Source organism: Salvelinus alpinus, chromosome 1 (genome assembly GCF_045679555.1).
Source record: "Salvelinus alpinus chromosome 1, SLU_Salpinus.1, whole genome shotgun sequence".
Taxonomy (NCBI): Eukaryota; Metazoa; Chordata; class Actinopteri; order Salmoniformes; family Salmonidae; genus Salvelinus; species Salvelinus alpinus.
The window spans coordinates 31805002-31824383 of NC_092086.1; the positions used below are offsets into that span (position 1 = coordinate 31805002).

The window sequence follows — 19382 nt, forward strand, 5'->3', positions numbered from 1 at the left end:
TGAGGTCATGACACATGACGCCGGTGTGGTGGTAATACGGTAACCACAACAGCCCTAAGCACAATCATTCACGTATTCCCCATGCATTCTATTGAAACAAAGTTATTTTTCATCTATCATCCTAAAACTCCTCTGCTTTGTCAATGTCAATACTTCATGCCAATAAAGTTGTATTGATTTGAACAGTGAGTCAATGTACAGTACCCAGCATCTTGGAGACGTAGGGCTCTATGTCGACGTCCTGGAGGTGCTGGTAGGAGTGGGCGTGGAACAGTCTGAGGGTGGAGTCCAGGCGGATGGATACCCAGATCCCATCTCCCACCCAGGCCAGCTGACGCACCTGACTCTCCTTCCGGGGGTGGGCGTCAAACAACTTCTACACAGGAGGAAATAGATAAGTTAGCATTATAACCATGTTAAACCACACTATATCACTATTAGATATTGCACAGACATCATGGGCCGATATACAGTGTATATTCTATTTGATTGAGGTTGTACATTTGAGAGAATAAACAAATGTTAGATCACAAGAAACATAAGACACTGATCTCAAAGGTCAAAGTGGGCTGGAGTTATTGGAACCTACGTGGAATAAGTCACCAAAGGGGCTTTATCAATTTCATGGATGAAAGACTTAAAAGTAGAACTACAACAATTAGAACAACAAAACATCTTCAAACCAAAAGGGAGATTATAGTGTGAAACTTCCTTTTGGGAATTTTGGAAAAGACTTCTAACGGCTGTGGGGAAAGTCATAAGGATTCACATTTATCTAGCACTTTTCCGAAACACAAATCCCTTTACACTGTTCCCCCTTCTACCATCAGAAGGTTTACAGTATAAACCATGTCAGATGATGTACCTCTATCCTCATGGCCTTGGGTTGGATGACGTAGATCTTGTTCCTGTAGCCACACCACACCTTGTCATGCACCACTGTCATACAGCGGATAGAGTGGTGCGGCCGGCCCAGGTCTAGTAGGTGGTAGTTGGTCAGATCCCACTGTCCATCTGCATAGGGAGAAACACACAGAGAAACGATATGCTTGTGACACAAAATGGCTGCCAAGCCGTTTTACTCCAGGGAGCATCACAATAGCAGGTTGACGTTTATTACAGTCTGGTCCTGGAGGCAGAACTGAGTGATTTCCGCTAGATAGGCCAGCTGCAAAGTCACAATTGTCTATATTGTAAAAATGCATATAAACACACATTTGCTTTTGGGTCTTAATTTAAGGTTAGGGTTAGGCATTAGGGTTAGCAGTGTGGTTACGGTTATTGTTAGGTTTAAATTAATATTGTATTACTTTGTGGCTGGGCCAGCTAGAAGATTCATTACAAAAACGCTAACCAGCGTCACAATATGGCTTGAATCAATGCATCCTTACCGAGGCCTCTGTGGAATATAGCCAACGTGCCGTCCGCCAAGGCAACCAGGACTCTTCCTCTCACATGCCTGCAGACAGAGAGCACACATAGACATGTCTGGTGAGATATACATGGCCTGAATACTCACTACAAGACATGTCTGGTGAGATATACATGGCCTGAATACTCACTACAAGACATGTCTGGTGAGATATACATGGCCTGAATACTCACTACAAGACATGTCTGGTGAGATATGCATGGCCTGAATACTCACTACAAGTACTGTCTGTCTCTCTTTGGGAACCTTTGTGTGTGAAATAATCAAAAAATCATATCAATCATGTACAGTACCAGTCAAAAGTTTGGACACACCTACTCATTCAAGGGTTTTTCTTTATTTTGACTATTTTCTACATTGTAGAATAATAGTGAAGACATCAAAACTACGAAATAACACATATGGAATCATGTAGTAACCAAAACAGTGTTAAACAAATCTAAATATATTTAATATTTGAAATTCTTCAAAGTAACCACTCTTTGTCTTGATAACAGCTTTGCACACTCTTGGCATTCTCTCAACCAGCTTCAAACTTTTGACTGGTACTGTATATAAATGACTGAGTACTAGTGGAGTCCTCAGAGTACTCACACTATGTTGAGGATGGAGTCCTCAGAGTACTCACACTATGTTGAGGATGGAGTCCTCAGAGTACTCACACTATGTTGAGGATGGAGTCCTCAGAGTACTCACACTATGTTGAGGATGGAGTCCTCAGAGTACTCACACTATGTTGAGGATGGAGTCCTTTAGCTTGATGGCGTGGAGACACTTCCTCCACCGAGCCACAGACGAGTGCACATACAAACTAGAGAGGGAGGAGACAAAGATTAAAAAACACAAACTCCAAATAAATGGGGATGATTTTCTATAGATAATTATACGGATCAGGGTGCATAAACAAAAATTAAGATTAACAGAGAAATTACAAAAAATGTATAATGCGTTTTTCTTTTCTTGACCAAAGAGATTCTACTGTATATTCCATACTCATTTATTTCTGTGTGGCCCTAGTGGCCCCTGGTGACCACTCCCTTGTCCTCACCATCCGTCCTGGGCCCCCAGCCACATGGTGGGCAGGGCGCTGCTCATCCTCTGGACGTCCTCCCCAGCAGGGAGCATGTCGTCGGGAAGAGACGCCTCACCCACCCCCTCCTGGTCCCTGGGAGACAGAGAGAAAGAACAGGGCTGGTGAGCTTTAGTGTATCAAACACACATTAAGAAAGTCATACATTCTCTAATTACTCATGTATATAACCCAGTGCCTTAAACAATGGACCAGAGTTCTCCCTGGTCAGGTCACTACTAATTAGTACTAGGTCAGACAGTCTCACCTCTGTGTGTCTGCAGTGGAGGACTCATGGTGGCCGGCTCCCAGAGGGTCTGTGAACACGTGTTCTGTGTAGATGCCTGACTGACTGACGACCAGCCCCTGGCTCTCCTCCCCCTCCTCTGTAGCTTCTGTGGCCTCTTCCGCCGTGGGGACCCCATCCTCTGCAGGACTGGGCTCTCTGGACAGATCCACTGTTGGGTGGAGGTAGGGGGAATATGTAGAGAGAAAATATTACAGTAAGTATGCATTAGATACAAAAGGATGATTCAGTGTGGAACCCAGGGCATACCCCAGTTTCAATGTGTGTGAAAGTGTGAAAATGCCAACACTAAAACCCCTCATTCAACTACTCCTGGTTGAATCAAATGGTATAGTTCTGGGCAGGATCAAATGCCTTCAAACCCTGTATCTCTCCAGGACTAGTGATGGAGGTGACCACTGCTATAATGTCCTGAACCGCGGCCAGTTCCTGTGTCTGTGTTACCTGAGCTGTGCTGGGCCGGGAGGTCATTGAGCCCTGCCCCGGCCATCTGGAGGACGGCGGTGGTCCCTTCCGTTGCCAAGGCGCCGTCGCTGCCCGTGGAGCCCAGACTGGCCACGCTGCCTGCCAATGACACGCCATCAACTGGCCCGGACTCCTGGTCCTGGGGTACAGGTAGCTCCTCCCCTGCAGGGTAGTCTGTCTCCAACACACCTGACAAACAGACATGTGAAAACACACAGAAGTGAGCACACACACACAGTACCGTTTCATTCATTCCATTCAGACATTACAATGACCTGCTTCATCTGATTGAAAGTAAAACCAGCCAACACTGACATATACAGACCCATCTTGAAACATACGTACTATCTTAATACTATAAATTCCTAACTGTACACAAACATCACACACACACCTGGTATGCTGGCAATGCAGAGGACGTGTGAGTTGCAGGCGTAGAAGCTGTCCAGCAGGTCAGAGGGCTGGTTGGCCTCCAGCACCATGACTTTAGTAGAGGAGTGGGTACTGGTACAGATCCACACCCTGCAGGACATCTCATCCTGCAGACGCAGCTCCTTGTCCTTCTCACCTTTCTCCTGCTCCTGGAGCAAGGACAGGACAGGCTGAGCAACGGCTCCATTATACCAGGACTAGTATGTGTAAGGGCTAACAATGTTGACTTGACTGAGCCCTGTCATGATGGCTTGAGGCCAGTGCTCGTAAATATGGGAGCTTTAACTTGTGTCTGTATGTATTACTATCCAGTCTTCTTTCTCCAGTCATTTACAGTACAAGCTCTCAAAAACAGTAATAAGCTGTTTTAAACACACTTATATTGTATAAAGTTCCAGCATACAGTACTTTTGTTGACTGATATACAAGCTCTCTAAAACAGTCAGAAGTTTCCATATACTGTCCTGTGATCCTGATGAGACACCCTCCTTATGTCAAGGTGCTTAAGGTACGGGCACACCCCCCTTGGCCAACATGCTCAAAACACCTCCCCCTTACCTTGTTCTCTGTCTCTAAATGGTCCAGGCTGCTCACAGAGCCCTTCCTGCTCTGTCCTTCCAACATGGACCCTCCCTCTCTGATCGTCCCTCCTGACAGGTTCACACCCGCAGCACACCACAGCTGCAGACATATCAATCAATCAAACAACCTCAAATTTAGAGAAATTGTATTTAAAAAAGCTCAATACACCACAGGAGGTTAGTGGCACCTTAATTAGGGAGGACGGGCACGTGGTAATGGCTGGAGCGGAATGAGTGGAAAGGTATCAACAACATCAAACACAAAGTTTCCATGTGTTTGATGCCATTCCATTTGCTCCATTCCAGACATTATTATGAGCTGTCCTCCCCTCAGCAGCCTCCATTGCAAAACATGTAATATACTTGTGTATCACAACTTGGTATTCAAATGTTGCATTGTGCACAAAAGTAATGTATGTTTTCACAGATCAAAATGAAGTTAACTTAATCCCAGTGTGTGCTGTGCTCACCTTCATAGAAGCATCTTTCTGGTCCAGGGGCCTCAGGTAGACTGGCACAGGTAGATTCTTCTCTTTGTTCTCTGTTGGGCCCCCGTTCACTACCTGAAAGGACACACAAGATGTCATATAAAAAAGAAAAACTTGGATATGGTTATTATTGCGAACTCTCTCCCTCTCTCTCTCCCTCCGCTCCTCTCCTACCTTAGATTTGCTGGGTAGACTCCATCCATGGGCCTGTACCTGTCCATCCTCCTTCTGCATGTGGGCTTTGACCTGTCTGTACTGGGCCCTCTTTTGCTCCCTACGGGACGGAGAGGCGCACGGGTCCATTCTGACAGGGAGGGAGACAAGACAAAAAGGGAATTTCATTACAAAAAATTACATTATGGGCTGGTTTGCTGAATCCTGGATTAGAGAGCACTGTCAAATGAGATTCTCCAATGAAAAGGCTTTGAGGTCCAGAAATATGCCCAATATGGGTCATGAGAAACAAGCCCTAGGAGTATATGAACGTTTGTGTAGCATGGTTATGAAGAGTTCTAAAATAGAACAGGTTATGAACAGTTCTAAAATAGAACAGGTTATGGACAGTTCTAAAATAGAACAGGTTATGAAGAGTTCTAAAATAGAACAGGTTATGAACAGTTCTAAAATAGAACAGGTTATGAACAGTTCTAAAATAGAACAGGTTATGAAGAGTTCTAAAATAGAACAGGTTATGAAGAGTTCTAAAATAGAACAGGTTATGAACAGTTCTAAAATAGAACAGGTTATGAACAGTTCTAAAATAGAACAGGTTAAGAACAGTTCTAAAATAGAACAGGTCATGAACAGTTCTAAAATAGAACAGGTTATGAACAGTTCTAAAATAGAACAGGTCATGAACAGTTCTAAAATAGAACAGGTCATGAACAGTTCTAAAATAGAACAGGTTATGAACAGTTCTAAAATAGAACAGGTTATGAACAGTTCTAAAATAGAACAGGTCATGAACAGTTCTAAAATAGAACAGGTCATGAACAGTTCTAAAATAGAACAGGTTATGAACAGTTCTAAAATAGAACAGGTTATGAAGAGTTCTAAAATAGAACAGGTTATGAAGAGTTCTAAAATAGAACAGGTTATGAAGAGTTCTAAAATAGAACAGGTTATGAAGAGTTCTAAAATAGAACAGGTTATGAACAGTTCTAAAATAGAACAGGTTATGAAGAGTTCTAAAATAGAACAGGTTATGAACAGTTCTAAAATAGAACAGGTCATGAACAGTTCTAAAATAGAACAGGTCATGAACAGTTCTAAAATAGAACAGGTCATGAACAGTTCTAAAATAGAACAGGTTATGAACAGTTCTAAAATAGAACAGGTCATGAACAGTTCTAAAATAGAACAGGTCATGAACAGTTCTAAAATAGAACAGGTCATGAACAGTTCTAAAATAGAACAGGTCATGAACAGTTCTAAAATAGAACAGGTCATGAACAGTTCTAAAATAGAACAGGTTATGAAGAGTTCTAAAATAGAACAGGTTATGAAGAGTTCTAAAATAGAACAGGTTATGAAGAGTTCTAAAATAGAACAGGTTATGAACAGTTCTAAAATAGAACAGGTTATGAACAGTTCTAAAATAGAACAGGTCATGAACAGTTCTAAAATAGAACAGGTTATGAACAGTTCTAAAATAGAACAGGTCATGAACAGTTCTAAAATAGAACAGGTCATGAACAGTTCTAAAATAGAACAGGTCATGAACAGTTCTAAAATAGAACAGGTTATGAACAGTTCTAAAATAGAACAGGTTATGAACAGTTCTAAAATAGAACAGGTCATGAACAGTTCTAAAATAGAACAGGTCATGAACAGTTCTAAAATAGAACAGGTTATGAACAGTTCTAAAATAGAACAGGTTATGAACAGTTCTAAAATAGAACAGGTTATGAACAGTTCTAAAATAGAACAGGTCATGAACAGTTCTAAAATAGAACAGGTTATGAATAGTTCTAAAATAGAACAGGTTATGAATAGTTCTAAAATAGAACAGGTTATGAACAGTTCTAAAATAGAACAGGTCATGAACAGTTCTAAAATAGAACAGGTTATGAACAGTTCTAAAATAGAACAGGTTATGAACAGTTCTAAAATAGAACAGGTTATGAATAGTTCTAAAATAGAACAGGTTAAGAACAGTTCTAAAATAGAACAGGTTATGAACAGTTCTAACCATCATAAGTAGTTGACCTACATATCCATGATTCTATTATAAGTGCTGTGTAATACATGGAGTGAATGAGCATGGCTCATCATGGCAGAGGTCAAGAGAGGAATAAGGAGAGCTACAACAGTACTAACACATGACAGAATGAGTGCTGTGTCACTACTCACTCCTCGTTGAGGAAGTCGAAGGCCTTGGACTTCTCGGTGGGGAACTGGGAGAAGGTGCTGCTCCTCTTCTTCATTCCCCCTCCTGCAGGGGGCATGTACTTCACCTCCCTCCCATGGGACTCCGCCTTCTTCATCACTGTCGTGCTGGTGGAGGAGGGGCTAAAGAGACGGCTGAAACTGTGGGGGGGAGAGAGAAACCATAGGGATGCGAAGGGGGAGGGGGGGGGTTGGTATAGGGAGGAGCAAGGCCGGGGGTCAACCACCAACCAACAGTAAACAGTCACCCACCACCACCACCATCACCTCAAGTATAGTGAAGTGAAGCATGCTGGGGATTTGGGAACGTTGATTAACAGAGCCAAAGCCCACCCATCACAATACCACTCGGGGCCCCTTAACTGAACGGGAGTCATACATATTAATATATAGTATTATAAGCCTACATACAGTACACTAATACTGTACATTAGGACACCTACACCTGTGTATTTCTGTGTTTGTATATACGTTTTGGCATATGTTATCTGAATGTTGATAGCAGATAGTAATCTGATAGTGTGGGACAGATGGTAATCAAGCAGATAGATTTCAATAGACTGCATAACATGTGTTTACAATGAGCTCCACAGCACAGTAAGAGGAAAGAGCCCCATGTTAAGACAGTCACAGTAAAACTCACAGGGATGAAGGAGGACACCTCTGTCAGTTGATCAAAAGAAGCATGCAATTATATTTTTCATTGTTTTCTTCATATGTCTACACATCATACTGTAATGGACAGTAGATCTTACAAGAGTGCGCATTAATAAAGAGTTGGACATATTTAAATCTCTGCATTACAGCAGGTTATAGGCCTATTGCAGAATTAAGCACTTGTCCATAAATTGTCCTCTAAACAAATACAACTTCTGAGAGGACATGAAGGAGATACAATCAGCTGACATAGACCTCTCAGCAGTCTTTAAGCAGACTAGCAGGACAACGTAAGGCAAAATAGGCAGGCGGGGGGGAGGGCAAGAGAATCACATGGGACTGATTTGTTTGTGGATTGGATGGAAAACATGAAGAGTAGTACACATCCAGGATATGTCTATTGTTCAGGGGACTGTAGCAGACCTGGGTTCAAATACTATTTAAAATCGTTCAAATGCTTTGAACGTTTGCTTTAGCCTGCATGGACTGCCAGGTGGGCGGGATATGCGCAGTTGGGAATTTTCTATTGGTTCCGTTGCAATAGGCAAGCTCAATCAAGCAAAGCTAAAGGATTTGAAAGGATTTGAAATAGTATTTAAACCCATGGCTAGACTGTAGTTACTGTACCAAGGGGCAAGAGAGGGATGGCTATGATTTTTTAAACATTTACCTAAGACTGAACATTTAATAGCACATCCAAAAAGAAAGAAAACAGGGATGGAATTTCCAGAATGTTAGCATATGATATCATGATGATAGTGTTGAATAGATCATATCAGAAATGTATATAATTCCTATGAGTTATTTCGTACAGGTAGTCATTGAAGGAGAGATTATTTGAGACTGCTTACAATTGCCAGATGCTGGATTTCTTCTTCTCAGTAAGGGAAGGGTTTTCTCTGGAGGCTCTGGGAAGACAACACAACATCATGTTAAAGGGACAGTTCAGCAGAATTACTTACGACATTGGTTAGTTTAACAAAACCAAAGTGTTGATTGCAGTCACTCCTTGTCCATAAAATGCCTTCTAAGTAAAGAGATATTTAGATAACTATGTAATTTCTCTGAACTATCCCTTCAACTCATTCATTTAAATTGGTAGAGCAAGGATAGAGCAGAAGGATGATTTCAGTGAAGTCTCAGAGTGGAGCTTAAAGAGTGTATATGAAAGGGGTTGTGGAGAAGGAAACCCTTCACTAGGCAACATAGTATTATGTTTCATTCTATTTATTAACATTTGATCTCCAAAAGTTTGGTGTTCTGAAACAATGGACTTTGACGTCTCTCTGGGAACCAGTTACAAAGCAACTGCAGCATATTACTATAGCAGAGGCCAAGGAAACAACTGGGGAAAGGATGAATATGTTGTATCCATAGTCCTTTGCCTATTCCTTCATATAGGTATCTGATTCTACAATATATATATATATATATATATATATATATATATATATATATATATATATATATATATTGAGCCTCTTTCTCTCGTTAGCTAGCTGGCTATGGCTATCCAACACTGGAACTCTTCCATGTCAAGGTAAGCTTTTGGTTTAATAAATGTATTGCCACGGGGCTCACCAGTGTAACTGCTGAACTGCTTACTGACTGTACACCGTACTGCATGATTGTAGCAGGTTTACTAACACATTAGTTCTTGTAGATATGTTGACTATGACATTAGCTAACATGGTGAAAACAATGTAGGCTTGGTGTAGTGGTTAGCGATCATTTGCACCTGGTCACAGACAGCTGTTGTGTTGTGCAATGACGTCCACACGCGAAGGGAAAGGGTGAGAAGAGGAGAGTGTCACGTTCCTGACCTATTTCTGTTAGTTTGTTGTATGTGTTAGTTGGTCAGGACGTGAGTTTGGGTGGGCATTCTATGTTGTCTGTTTCTATGTTGGTTTAAGGGTTGCCTGGTATGGCTCTCAATTAGAGGCAGGTGTTTGGCGTTCCTCTAATTGAGAGTCATATTTAGGTAGGTTGTTTCACAGTGTTCGTTGTGGGTGGTTGTCTCCTGTGTCTGTGTATATGTTTGCACCATACGGGACTGTTTGCGGTTTGTTCGTTTTATGTAGTCTGTTCCTGTTCATTGCGTTCTTCACGTTATATGTAAGTTCGTCGTTCAGGTCTGTCTGCATCGTTTATTTGTTTTGTTTGTTTATGCAAGTTTAGTTTGTTTTTCGTCGTGTTCAATAAATCATGTCATTTCACTACGCTGCGCCTTGGTTCGATCACTACTCCTCCTCTTCGGATGAAGAGGAGGAGGAACGCCGTTACAGAGAGAGCGTGGATATGAGAAGGAATCATACAACAAACAAAGTGATTATGCTGTTTGTATGTGGCTTCTATGAAAGTGAACTGTGTTTGCGGGTGATCAGGGGTGAATTCATTCTACCGATTCTGTTGAAAAAATAAATCTTAAACGAAAGCAAGCGGAAAGAAATGGGGAATGTGAATGACATTTATCCAATATGCTGTAATAGAAATAAGGCCATGCTCATTAAAAATGGTCCTCCCTGATCTTAAATGGCACCGACCGCCACTGACTCAAGTGTATGGCAGTGGCCTAGTTTCAAGTCTAGCATTCAGATTAAGAGGAAAGTCCTGGTTTAGTGGAAAATGTGGAGATAAAATTGACCAAATTGTTTAATTGGCCATATTGTTTAAAAATACATGGTTAGCTGAGAGATTGCATTGTATACGGGCTCTATTCGATTCCCTTCAATCCTACTGTCTCCTCTCCTCCTCCTCACCTGATCATCTCTGTCCACCTAACAGCCTCCTGTAATTCCATCAGTCTCTCCTTGTACTGGTTCCTCTCCATGAGGACTCTAGCCATCTCCACCCTGGTGAACCTCTTCCTCTGGGCTGTAGGAACGTCACTCTGGAACACCAGAGAGAGAGGGTGTTTTTTATTGGTCGGACATACAACGCACCAATCACAGTAACAAGCTGAATTTTAAGGAAGGTACATTTTGCAGCAATATGATAAAAATATACATTTAACAGTGATTACAATATAGAAAGGGGCACCACTAAAGGACATGAAGAGGTACAGTCACATTATACAGGACAATGTTATACATATGGTAAGAGGCACTCACATCCTCTTCCTCGTTTGGCTTCCCTTTCACCTCCCCCATCTCCACACGCACTCTGGAACAACAGAAGAATTGGTTCAATCAGGTTCATCAACAATATGCTATGCCATGTGTTCATGTTGACAGTTTACTCTTGGTGATTTCCCTAAAAACAGTCTTATAATTGGGTGGCCATATGAATATGGTGTGTTGCTGTTGTCAAATCAAATCAAATCTGATTTGTCACATGCGCCGAATACAACATGATCAGTTGTGTGTAGTGTGTTATCGTGTGTTGTTGTTGTTATTGACCCACTTCTTGAGCTCCTCCTCCAGCTCTCTGTTCTTCTCCTCCAGGTTTTTCCTGGTCTGTGTCACGGCGTCTAGTTCCCCCTGCAACACTTCCTTCTCACACGACAGCTCATCCACCCGCGCTATCAGGTCATTCTTCACCACATTCAGAGCGTTCCTACAGGAAACAAGGGGGGAAAGGAATGAATGTGACACCTTACAACACTGCATGCAAAGATGTTTGTGTTATGTTGTGCTTCCAGTATATAGTCCAGTATAGTGGGATCTACAAAGCTATCAAAATATGGAATTGACTTTAGACCAGTTTAAAAGACTAATGACATTTTAATAACTTTGGGAGGTATACATTGAACAAAAATATAAATGCAACATGTAAAGTGTTAGTCCCATGTTTCATGAGCTGAAATAAAAGATCCCAGAAACAAAAAGCTTCTTTCTCTCAAATGTTGTGCTGAAATGTGTTTACATCCCTGTTAGTGAGCATTTCTCCTTTGCCAAGATTATCCATCCACCTGACAGATGTGGCATTTCAATAAGCTGATTGCACTGCATGATCATTACACAGGTCCACCTTGTGGTGGGGACAATAAAAGTCCACTCTAAAATGTCATATTTTGTCACACAACACAATGCCATAGATGTCTCAAATTGAGGGAGCGTGCAATTGCCACGCTGACTGCAGGAATGTCCACCTGATCTGTTGCCAGAGTATTTCATGTTCATTTCTCTCCCATAAGCCACCTCCAACGTCATTTTAGAGAATTTTGCAGTACAGCCAACTGGCCTCACAACCGCAGACCATGTGTATGTGATCGGGGGGGCGAGCGGTTTGTTGATGTCAACGTTGTGAACAGAGAGCTCCATGGTGGCGGTGGGGTTATGGTATGGGCAGATAACGTGATGAGATATTGAGGCCCATTGTCGTGCCGTTCATCCGCCTCCATCACCTCATGTTTCAGCATGATAATACACGGCCCCATGTCACAAGGTTCTGTACACAGTTCCTGGAAGCTGAAAATGTTCCAGTTCTTCTATGGTCTGCATACTCACCAGACATGTCACCCATTGAGCATGTTTGGGATGCTCTGGATCGATGTGTAGGACAGCGTGTTCCAGTTCCTGCCAATATCCAGAAACTTCGCACAACCATTGAAGAGTGGGACAACATTCCACAGGCCACAATCAACAGCCTGATCAGCTTTATGTGAAGGAGATGTGTCATACTGACAGGTTTTCTGATCCATGCCCCTACCTTTTTAAGGTATCTGTGACCAACTGATGCATATCTGTATTCCCAGTCATGTGAAATCCATAGATTAGGACCTAATGAATTTATGGAACTCTGTAACTCAAATCCTTGAAATTGTTGCATGTTGCGTTTATATTTTTGTTCAGTATAAATGTCAAATAAATCTAAAACTATACCACTCTCAGTGTGTTTTTCTTACTTTGTCTCCATTAGTTGTGTGTTCTCCGTGATCAGGTTCTCAACCTCACGACCCATACCTGTAAATAAGGAGCAACACCAGCCAGGGGAGAAATTACCTAGTTTTCTGCTTTGTGTTCATACAACTGGAGTTTATAGAACAGCATGTATAGAAGGCATGGATAGATTCTCTTATGTATCAAATAGTTCTTAATCAACTATGTTTTTAAATCTTTATCCAAAATAAATCAATATTTATGGAGGTGCGTTTACTTCAATGAATGAACACAGTCACATTGACTGACTTAAATATTCATATAGATAAAATAAAGAATCAGTCCATTCAGGGTGTTAAATATCTCATAGTGAGATATTTCTAAGAAATACAAATCAGGGACAACCCCAACAGCCACCACACAGAACATGTTACATGTCGCAACAGAGTAGGATGGAGCGAGCGGGTGAGGTCTTACCAAGCAAGCTAAGATCTGAGAAAACCATGCAATCCAAGTCAGGCAAGAAAAGGAGAGAGAGGTGGAGAGAGTGAGACATGAGGTATGTATGAGGAACACAACGGAGGAATGAGAGCTAGGGTACTCCTAACAGGCTAGTGGGGAAAGGAATAAGTTACAGTTCTAGGGTAGAGAGACAGTTGGGAAAGCTAGAGAAGCTATAAAAACAAACACACAAACAATCTAGTTAAGCTGTAAAGTAAAAAATGTGTTATTAAAGCTGTACGATGAGTTATTCTTCATGCTTATGGTGCATGTTAGACAGAAATCAGTATAACCAAAGCAGTTATATGAAGAACAAAAATTTTCAAAATGCATTTAGCCCTTCTAACAGCTTTCATATGTCCGGTTTCATCTTGTGATCAACTTTTGTTGCCACTGTAATGCTAGCGAGGAGCTGCGGGGGTCAAATTTAGGTCAAGGCAGTAGTAGTAGAGCTATGAGCTGTAGATATGAGGTGGTGAGAGGCCGAATGTAGAGCAGGCCAAATGTAGAGCAGGGATGGGCAACTGGTCCTGAAAGGCCACAGTGTATACAGGCAGGCTTTTGTTCCAGCCCAGCATTAAAACACACCAGATTCACAAAGCCTAATAAACTAGCTATGGTTTTCCAATATAGAACATGTTTTCTTTAATTAAGTCAGGTGTGTTAGGGTGGAGCAAAATCCTGCACACACAACTGCAGATACCCATCCCTGGAATAGAGTTTTTCTCTGAGGACATAGAGAGAGGTATCGGAGGAGAAATAACAAAGGAGAAGGAGCAAAGGAGAGGTTTTGAGGTCATAATACACACCAGAGTACTCCACTGGGGTTAGGGACAAAAGCCAGAGGAGAGGACACAACGAGGAGAGAGAGAGGCGGGTTAGACACTGATGGAGCTAACAGCAGAGAATGACTTTTAACTGATACAAGCACAACTTCTAAATCCAGTTTAGCTTTGTATTTACTTAACAGCAACGGTTATTTCACTTCAGTGCAACAGCCAGTGTGTATTAGTGAGCTGAATGTAGTAAAATAGTGTCAGTTTATTGTCTAACTCAGTGGCCTGCTACTATAGTTATTCATGAGTTAGCATGCATTGAACACAGGAGCAGGAACAACGTAGGGAGGTCACCTGGGTAAACAACACACTCAACACTCACAAGGGGTTAACACAAGTCATCCCAAAACTAGTTAAACTCCATCTGTCAAAAGACATTCCAAAACTAGTTTAACTTCATCTGTCAAGAGACATTCCAAAACTAGTTTAACTTCATCTGTCAAGAGACATTCCAAAACTAGTTAAACTCCATCTGTCAAGAGACATTCCAAAACTAGTTTAACTTCATCTGTCAAGAGACATTCCAAAACTAGTTTAACTTCATCTGTCAAGAGACATTCCAAAACTAGTTTAACTTCATCTGTCAAGAGACATTCCAAAACTAGTTTAACTTCATCTGTCAACAGACATTCCAAAACTAGTTTAACTTCATCTGTCAAGAGACATTCCAAAACTAGTTTAACTTCATCTGTCAAGAGACATTCCAAAACTAGTTTAACTTCATCTGTCAAGAGACATTCCAAAACTAGTTAAACTCCATCTGTCAAGAGACATTCCAAAACTAGTTTAACTCCATCTGTCAAGAGACATTCCAAAACTAGTTTAACTTCATCTGTCAAGAGACATTCCAAAACTAGTTAAACTCCATCTGTCAAGAGACATTCCAAAGATACACTTTTAAATGAATCCAGTGGTTGAACTTTGTAGTTGAGTGTCACACAGTTTGTACGTCCATTTTTTTTTTTAATAGATAAATCTTCCCAAAAGTTGCTGTAATGCTGGGGGAATGAATACTGTTCCTTGAAGGTGTCAGGCTTTAGTTCTTACAGTATAGCTTATATAGAAACGGATCCTTGTGTTGTAATTCATTATCATAATGTTACTACAACATTACTCAAATGCTAATAGCAACAGATTGTTAAAGGTGTTATATTTCATTACCATAAAGTCACTACAGTGTTATAACAATGTTACTACAATGCTAAACGCTACACATCCTGGGAGGTGTTTTGCTGCTATAGGAAAGGATTCCTTCCCTCGCTTACCCAGCAGGTCCGCCCCCTCGTCCACATCTCCGATGACGTCCCCTATGCCTGCAGACGACAGCTCCGCAAACAGAGAGTCTGTGTTGCGGTCAAACGCCATGTTCTCAATGCCAATGCCTCCTTTGGTCGGGGTGCTGCATAGTGGAGCGATTAGCAGAATAGCATTTAGCAGGTTGTACAGGAGTAATACCCAATGTATTTCAAGGTCTAAATTGTAGTCTCAATTTGTCAATGAAAGAGAGGATTTATCCCAAGTTGACTATATGGTGATGGTTTTGTAGGGGTTACCTAGATGCTTTGTATCCACTGAGGTCCATGTCCAGTTCAGGGGTGGACTCAATGATGTCATGCACATCTGAGCTATCCTCGTTCTCTGGCACACCTACAGGACACATATAATACAGACTAGAATCAAATCAAAGATAACTTCATTATGTGCTATTAGATCATCAAGAATGGATACAAAGACAAATCTCTCTGTCATCTACCATTGTAATACTTGTCGTGAGGACTTAGTTGCAGTATCGTGAGTAACATTTCATACCCACTGATATTGACCTGTTCCCCAGTGCCGCTAGCAACTCCATGCTCTTACTGTTTGGCCCCTCCCCTTCCATGGCGACGTCCGAGGCCGTGGTGGACATGGGAGTGATCGACTTCGAGCCAAGGTCCGACAGCTCGTCCTGCAACCACAACCGATAGGGTCATCATAGAGATCATAGAGAGGTCAAGAGTCAAAGGTTAACCCTAACCCTGACCGTGACCCATTAAGGGATAACATTTTCCTGAACTAGGGCCCGGAGTTTTTCCTGGTAAGGTCATGTGTGGAGGAAAAACTCCTGTCTCTAGTGCTAGGTACAGTAGAGACAGGACAGAAACTAAGGAACACAGGGATGTCACCATGGTAACAGTTCAGAGAGGGAAGACACCACAACACCACAGCTCAACCTGGCTTAAAGCTAACACACTGGAGCTGGGGACAAAACTAAACAAGCACTAGTTAAAGACATTGAGGATACAAGTAGTGCAGACAGAAACCCATCGCCTGTGACTCCCATCAACTTCCATAAAAAATGTATTCTATTATGAGTCAGTTAAGAACAAATTCTTATTTACAATGACGGCCTACCACGGCCAAACCCGGACAATGCTGGGCCAATTGTGTGCCGCCCATTGGGACTCCCAATCACAGCTGGATGTAATTCGGCCTGGATTCAAACCAGGAGCTGTAGTGGCGCCTCTTGCACTGAGATGCAGTGCCTTAGACCACTGCGTCACTCGGGAGTAAAGATCTTTCATTTTAATATATAACATTTCTTAAAGGTATTTCTTTGAAGTGATGACTTTTTAATTGGGAGAAGCTCTAAAAAACATAAATTGGTATCCATTATTCTGTACAATAATCAAATATGAATTTGATCGTAGATGATCTATTTTCTGTAGTTTGAGCTCAGGACCAGGAATACGTTGACTGGGACAAGGAAGGGTAGAACACAGTCAACAGCTAATACACACTAATTCACACTTCACATCAGATCACAGGGCTCACATGGACTTCACAAGAGGTCAGAGGTCAACACAGAACATAAACCAATCATGGGCCCAGTGGATAGTGCCATTCCTTCACTGAGAGACAACAACACAGAACACACACACAACTCAAAGGTCAGCTCATAACAGAAACAAACACAAGATTCACTATGAATGACAACACAATAATAAGTGATCTAATCTCCAATGTTAAGTCTACATAGAGTACAATAAGATATACAACTACAGAGTGTAGTTCTACTGTGTAAAACTACAAAGAGTGTTATAACTACGAAGACTGTTATTTAACTAGGGAGAGTAGTATGCATGCTAAAACTGTGAGATAACTACATACTGTGAGACAATTTGCTTCCAAGTTCACGTGAAAAAAATGAAACGGAGCTAGGACAGCAACAGCATGTGAAAGAAGTACAGCTCGTACCATGCAGTTTGGCAAAATGAAACACGACAACATAGAAGCTGAATGGAACCACGCCTTCCCCACTCTACAGACCACTGACTGATCAAAACAGCTCATTTTAGGGGGGAAACTAAAATGGAGGTGATCATTGACTGTTCCTTTAGCTCACTGAGGAGGATCTATCTAGGATTTGAAGGGAAACCTGACATGGTTGCATTGGGCTCAGGTGGTCTGTGAAGTGAGGGACTTTGAATAATGCGCAAAGAGATGCTGCTTGCTCTGAAAAAATGAAACAGCACACTGAAGACAACTACTAAAGCCCACACACACACACAACATGGGGCTCTCCATGGCATGTACAAGCGGGTTGCAGTGACGGTTTTCCTATCCACCAGCACAGAGACAACTACCTTGCAGTCGTCTGGGAGTGAATTCCCCCAAGAGATCTGCAGCGTACTGTAACCATGCCTTCTCTTTGGGGGGTCGTCTGCATCCAACTGCTTGGGAAGAGAGTTACAATGAAGAAGCACATTTCTGCAGAAGCACTGAGGCAACACACACTGCCAAGCGTGCGTGTGTGTGTGAGTGTGTGTGAGTGTCGGTCTACATTGCTCACAGCTGGTGATGGCTGGCTGAAAGTCAAGGTTATTAGATTCAACATGTCGGAGGTTTTGAGGTGACCAACTAGCCCAGTGACTACCATCTCACCACAGCTGACTGAAGCCTATGAAGTCCAGTCACTGAACCATACAGAAGAACCCTACTTACATAGTCAGAGTATTATTGTGTCAATGAAGTTTAGAGTTTGAGTTACTCACATACTGACTCTTGGGGTTGAACGCTTATGAGGTCGCCCTTATTTATGGAGAACTCAAAAACCGAATTCCAAATTGGAACACACTCGAATTCCAAACTAAATCTGAAAATACATATGTTCACATCTTTCATTGGTGGCTGCAATCTCCCTTTTCTAGGTTCTTCTGTATGGCTAAGAGACAGGTTATTGCAATGAATGATTCCGATACTATTCTAAAGGTCCAGGCATCAGAAGCAGTGGTAATCTGGTTGAAATGGCACGCAGCATTTGGTTCATGACTGAGACATATGTTTGCTGTTTGAATTGACAGCTGGACGAGAGAGCAGTGCTCAATCAATAGTAGTGAGTGACCGATGGCATTTGTTAATGAACTCAGAGCAGTTCATCTGAAGAGAATACATGTCAGAAAACAATGGTCATGTCAACATGGGGTTTGCACATAACCCCCAACTGGTTCTAATGACATCATTTCAACCAGCTTTGAGCGCTGGGACTGAGTATTTTTAGCCTATATAAAGAAAACCAATACAGTCTATAAGAGATACCACTGTCACTACACTTACAGATCAACAATAGACGATTCCATAAAGAAAAAGCTATTTCTAGGTTGGCCATACCATAAAATGTTATGTAGTAGAACATTTTGACAATCAATACAACTACTCATTTACAAAGAGTCAAAACATCCAACCACGTGCCGGCCTGCGCTCTTTCTCCCCCAGTGATTGGGTGCCTGCCAGCAGCCTTTATCCCAGAATGTACCACGTCACAGACCATCTACCCCTAGTCCCGGAGACCATGCCACACTTCTGAACGAAGCGGAGCAGCAGCCGAAATAACGCAGGCACCTTTAGGGTATTTTACCATCACTGAAGAGAAAAACAGATATGTACACAGACTCCATCCAGTAATATTCAAAGTGGTGATGCTTATTCCTACCGCTTATGTAAAGGAACTGCAAAGCCCCGTTCAGGACGGTACAATAACACACTGTAAGTCTTTGTGACTGTGGGTCTGTGGGCAGTGTGACGGCATTTGGTTTACTACTGAGAATCTCATCCAGTGCCAGAGAGCGATGATGTCATGATGTTACCATCTGACAGACATCTAACAGCATGAGGACAAATGACTAAATAAGGAGCATTCTATCCTGCTAAGTTATGCATATTCATGAAGTTGGCCCTCTGAAACATGTACTGAGGAGGAGGGGAGGGCGGTTGTATGAATACACAGAAGCCCCTGTCAGATCCTTCTAGAAGACATCACAGAGGGGTGCCGACTCTCTCCCCTCAGAGCCCTCTCTAAAGGCCTCTTCATTAGGCATGCTAAGCGTGCCTAGTCCAAAGCCCTGTGCTCTAAGCACATGAGGGGGA

At 42.0% G+C, this 19382-nt stretch overlaps 1 protein-coding gene across 8 annotated transcripts in view; it reads right to left on the reverse strand.

Annotated features, from left to right (window-relative positions):
• The window catches only part of LOC139573376 (C-Jun-amino-terminal kinase-interacting protein 4-like), a 48069-nt gene that overhangs the window by 5643 nt on the left and 23044 nt on the right, over positions 1–19382 (reverse strand). For 2 of the 8 annotated variants that reach the window (XM_071396768.1, XM_071396750.1), the window contains exons 6-27: positions 17603–17689; positions 15786–15924; positions 15530–15623; positions 15242–15375; positions 13950–13961; positions 12666–12723; positions 11222–11374; positions 10930–10981; positions 10579–10709; positions 8671–8727; positions 7127–7303; positions 4949–5078; positions 4757–4849; positions 4264–4386; positions 3668–3854; positions 3253–3462; positions 2770–2959; positions 2481–2597; positions 2163–2243; positions 1392–1459; positions 866–1014; positions 205–376 (exon numbers count right to left, since the gene is read on the reverse strand). In XM_071396768.1, coding sequence (XP_071252869.1) covers positions 205–376; positions 866–1014; positions 1392–1459; positions 2163–2243; positions 2481–2597; positions 2770–2959; positions 3253–3462; positions 3668–3854; positions 4264–4386; positions 4757–4849; positions 4949–5078; positions 7127–7303; positions 8671–8727; positions 10579–10709; positions 10930–10981; positions 11222–11374; positions 12666–12723; positions 13950–13961; positions 15242–15375; positions 15530–15623; positions 15786–15924; positions 17603–17689 — 2614 coding nt within the window. The remainder of the gene's footprint in view (positions 1–204; positions 377–865; positions 1015–1391; positions 1460–2162; positions 2244–2480; positions 2598–2769; positions 2960–3252; positions 3463–3667; positions 3855–4263; positions 4387–4756; positions 4850–4948; positions 5079–7126; positions 7304–8670; positions 8728–10578; positions 10710–10929; positions 10982–11221; positions 11375–12665; positions 12724–13949; positions 13962–15241; positions 15376–15529; positions 15624–15785; positions 15925–17602; positions 17690–19382) is intronic. The other 6 variants (XM_071396810.1, XM_071396758.1, XM_071396778.1 and 3 more) reach the window with 5 other exon arrangements.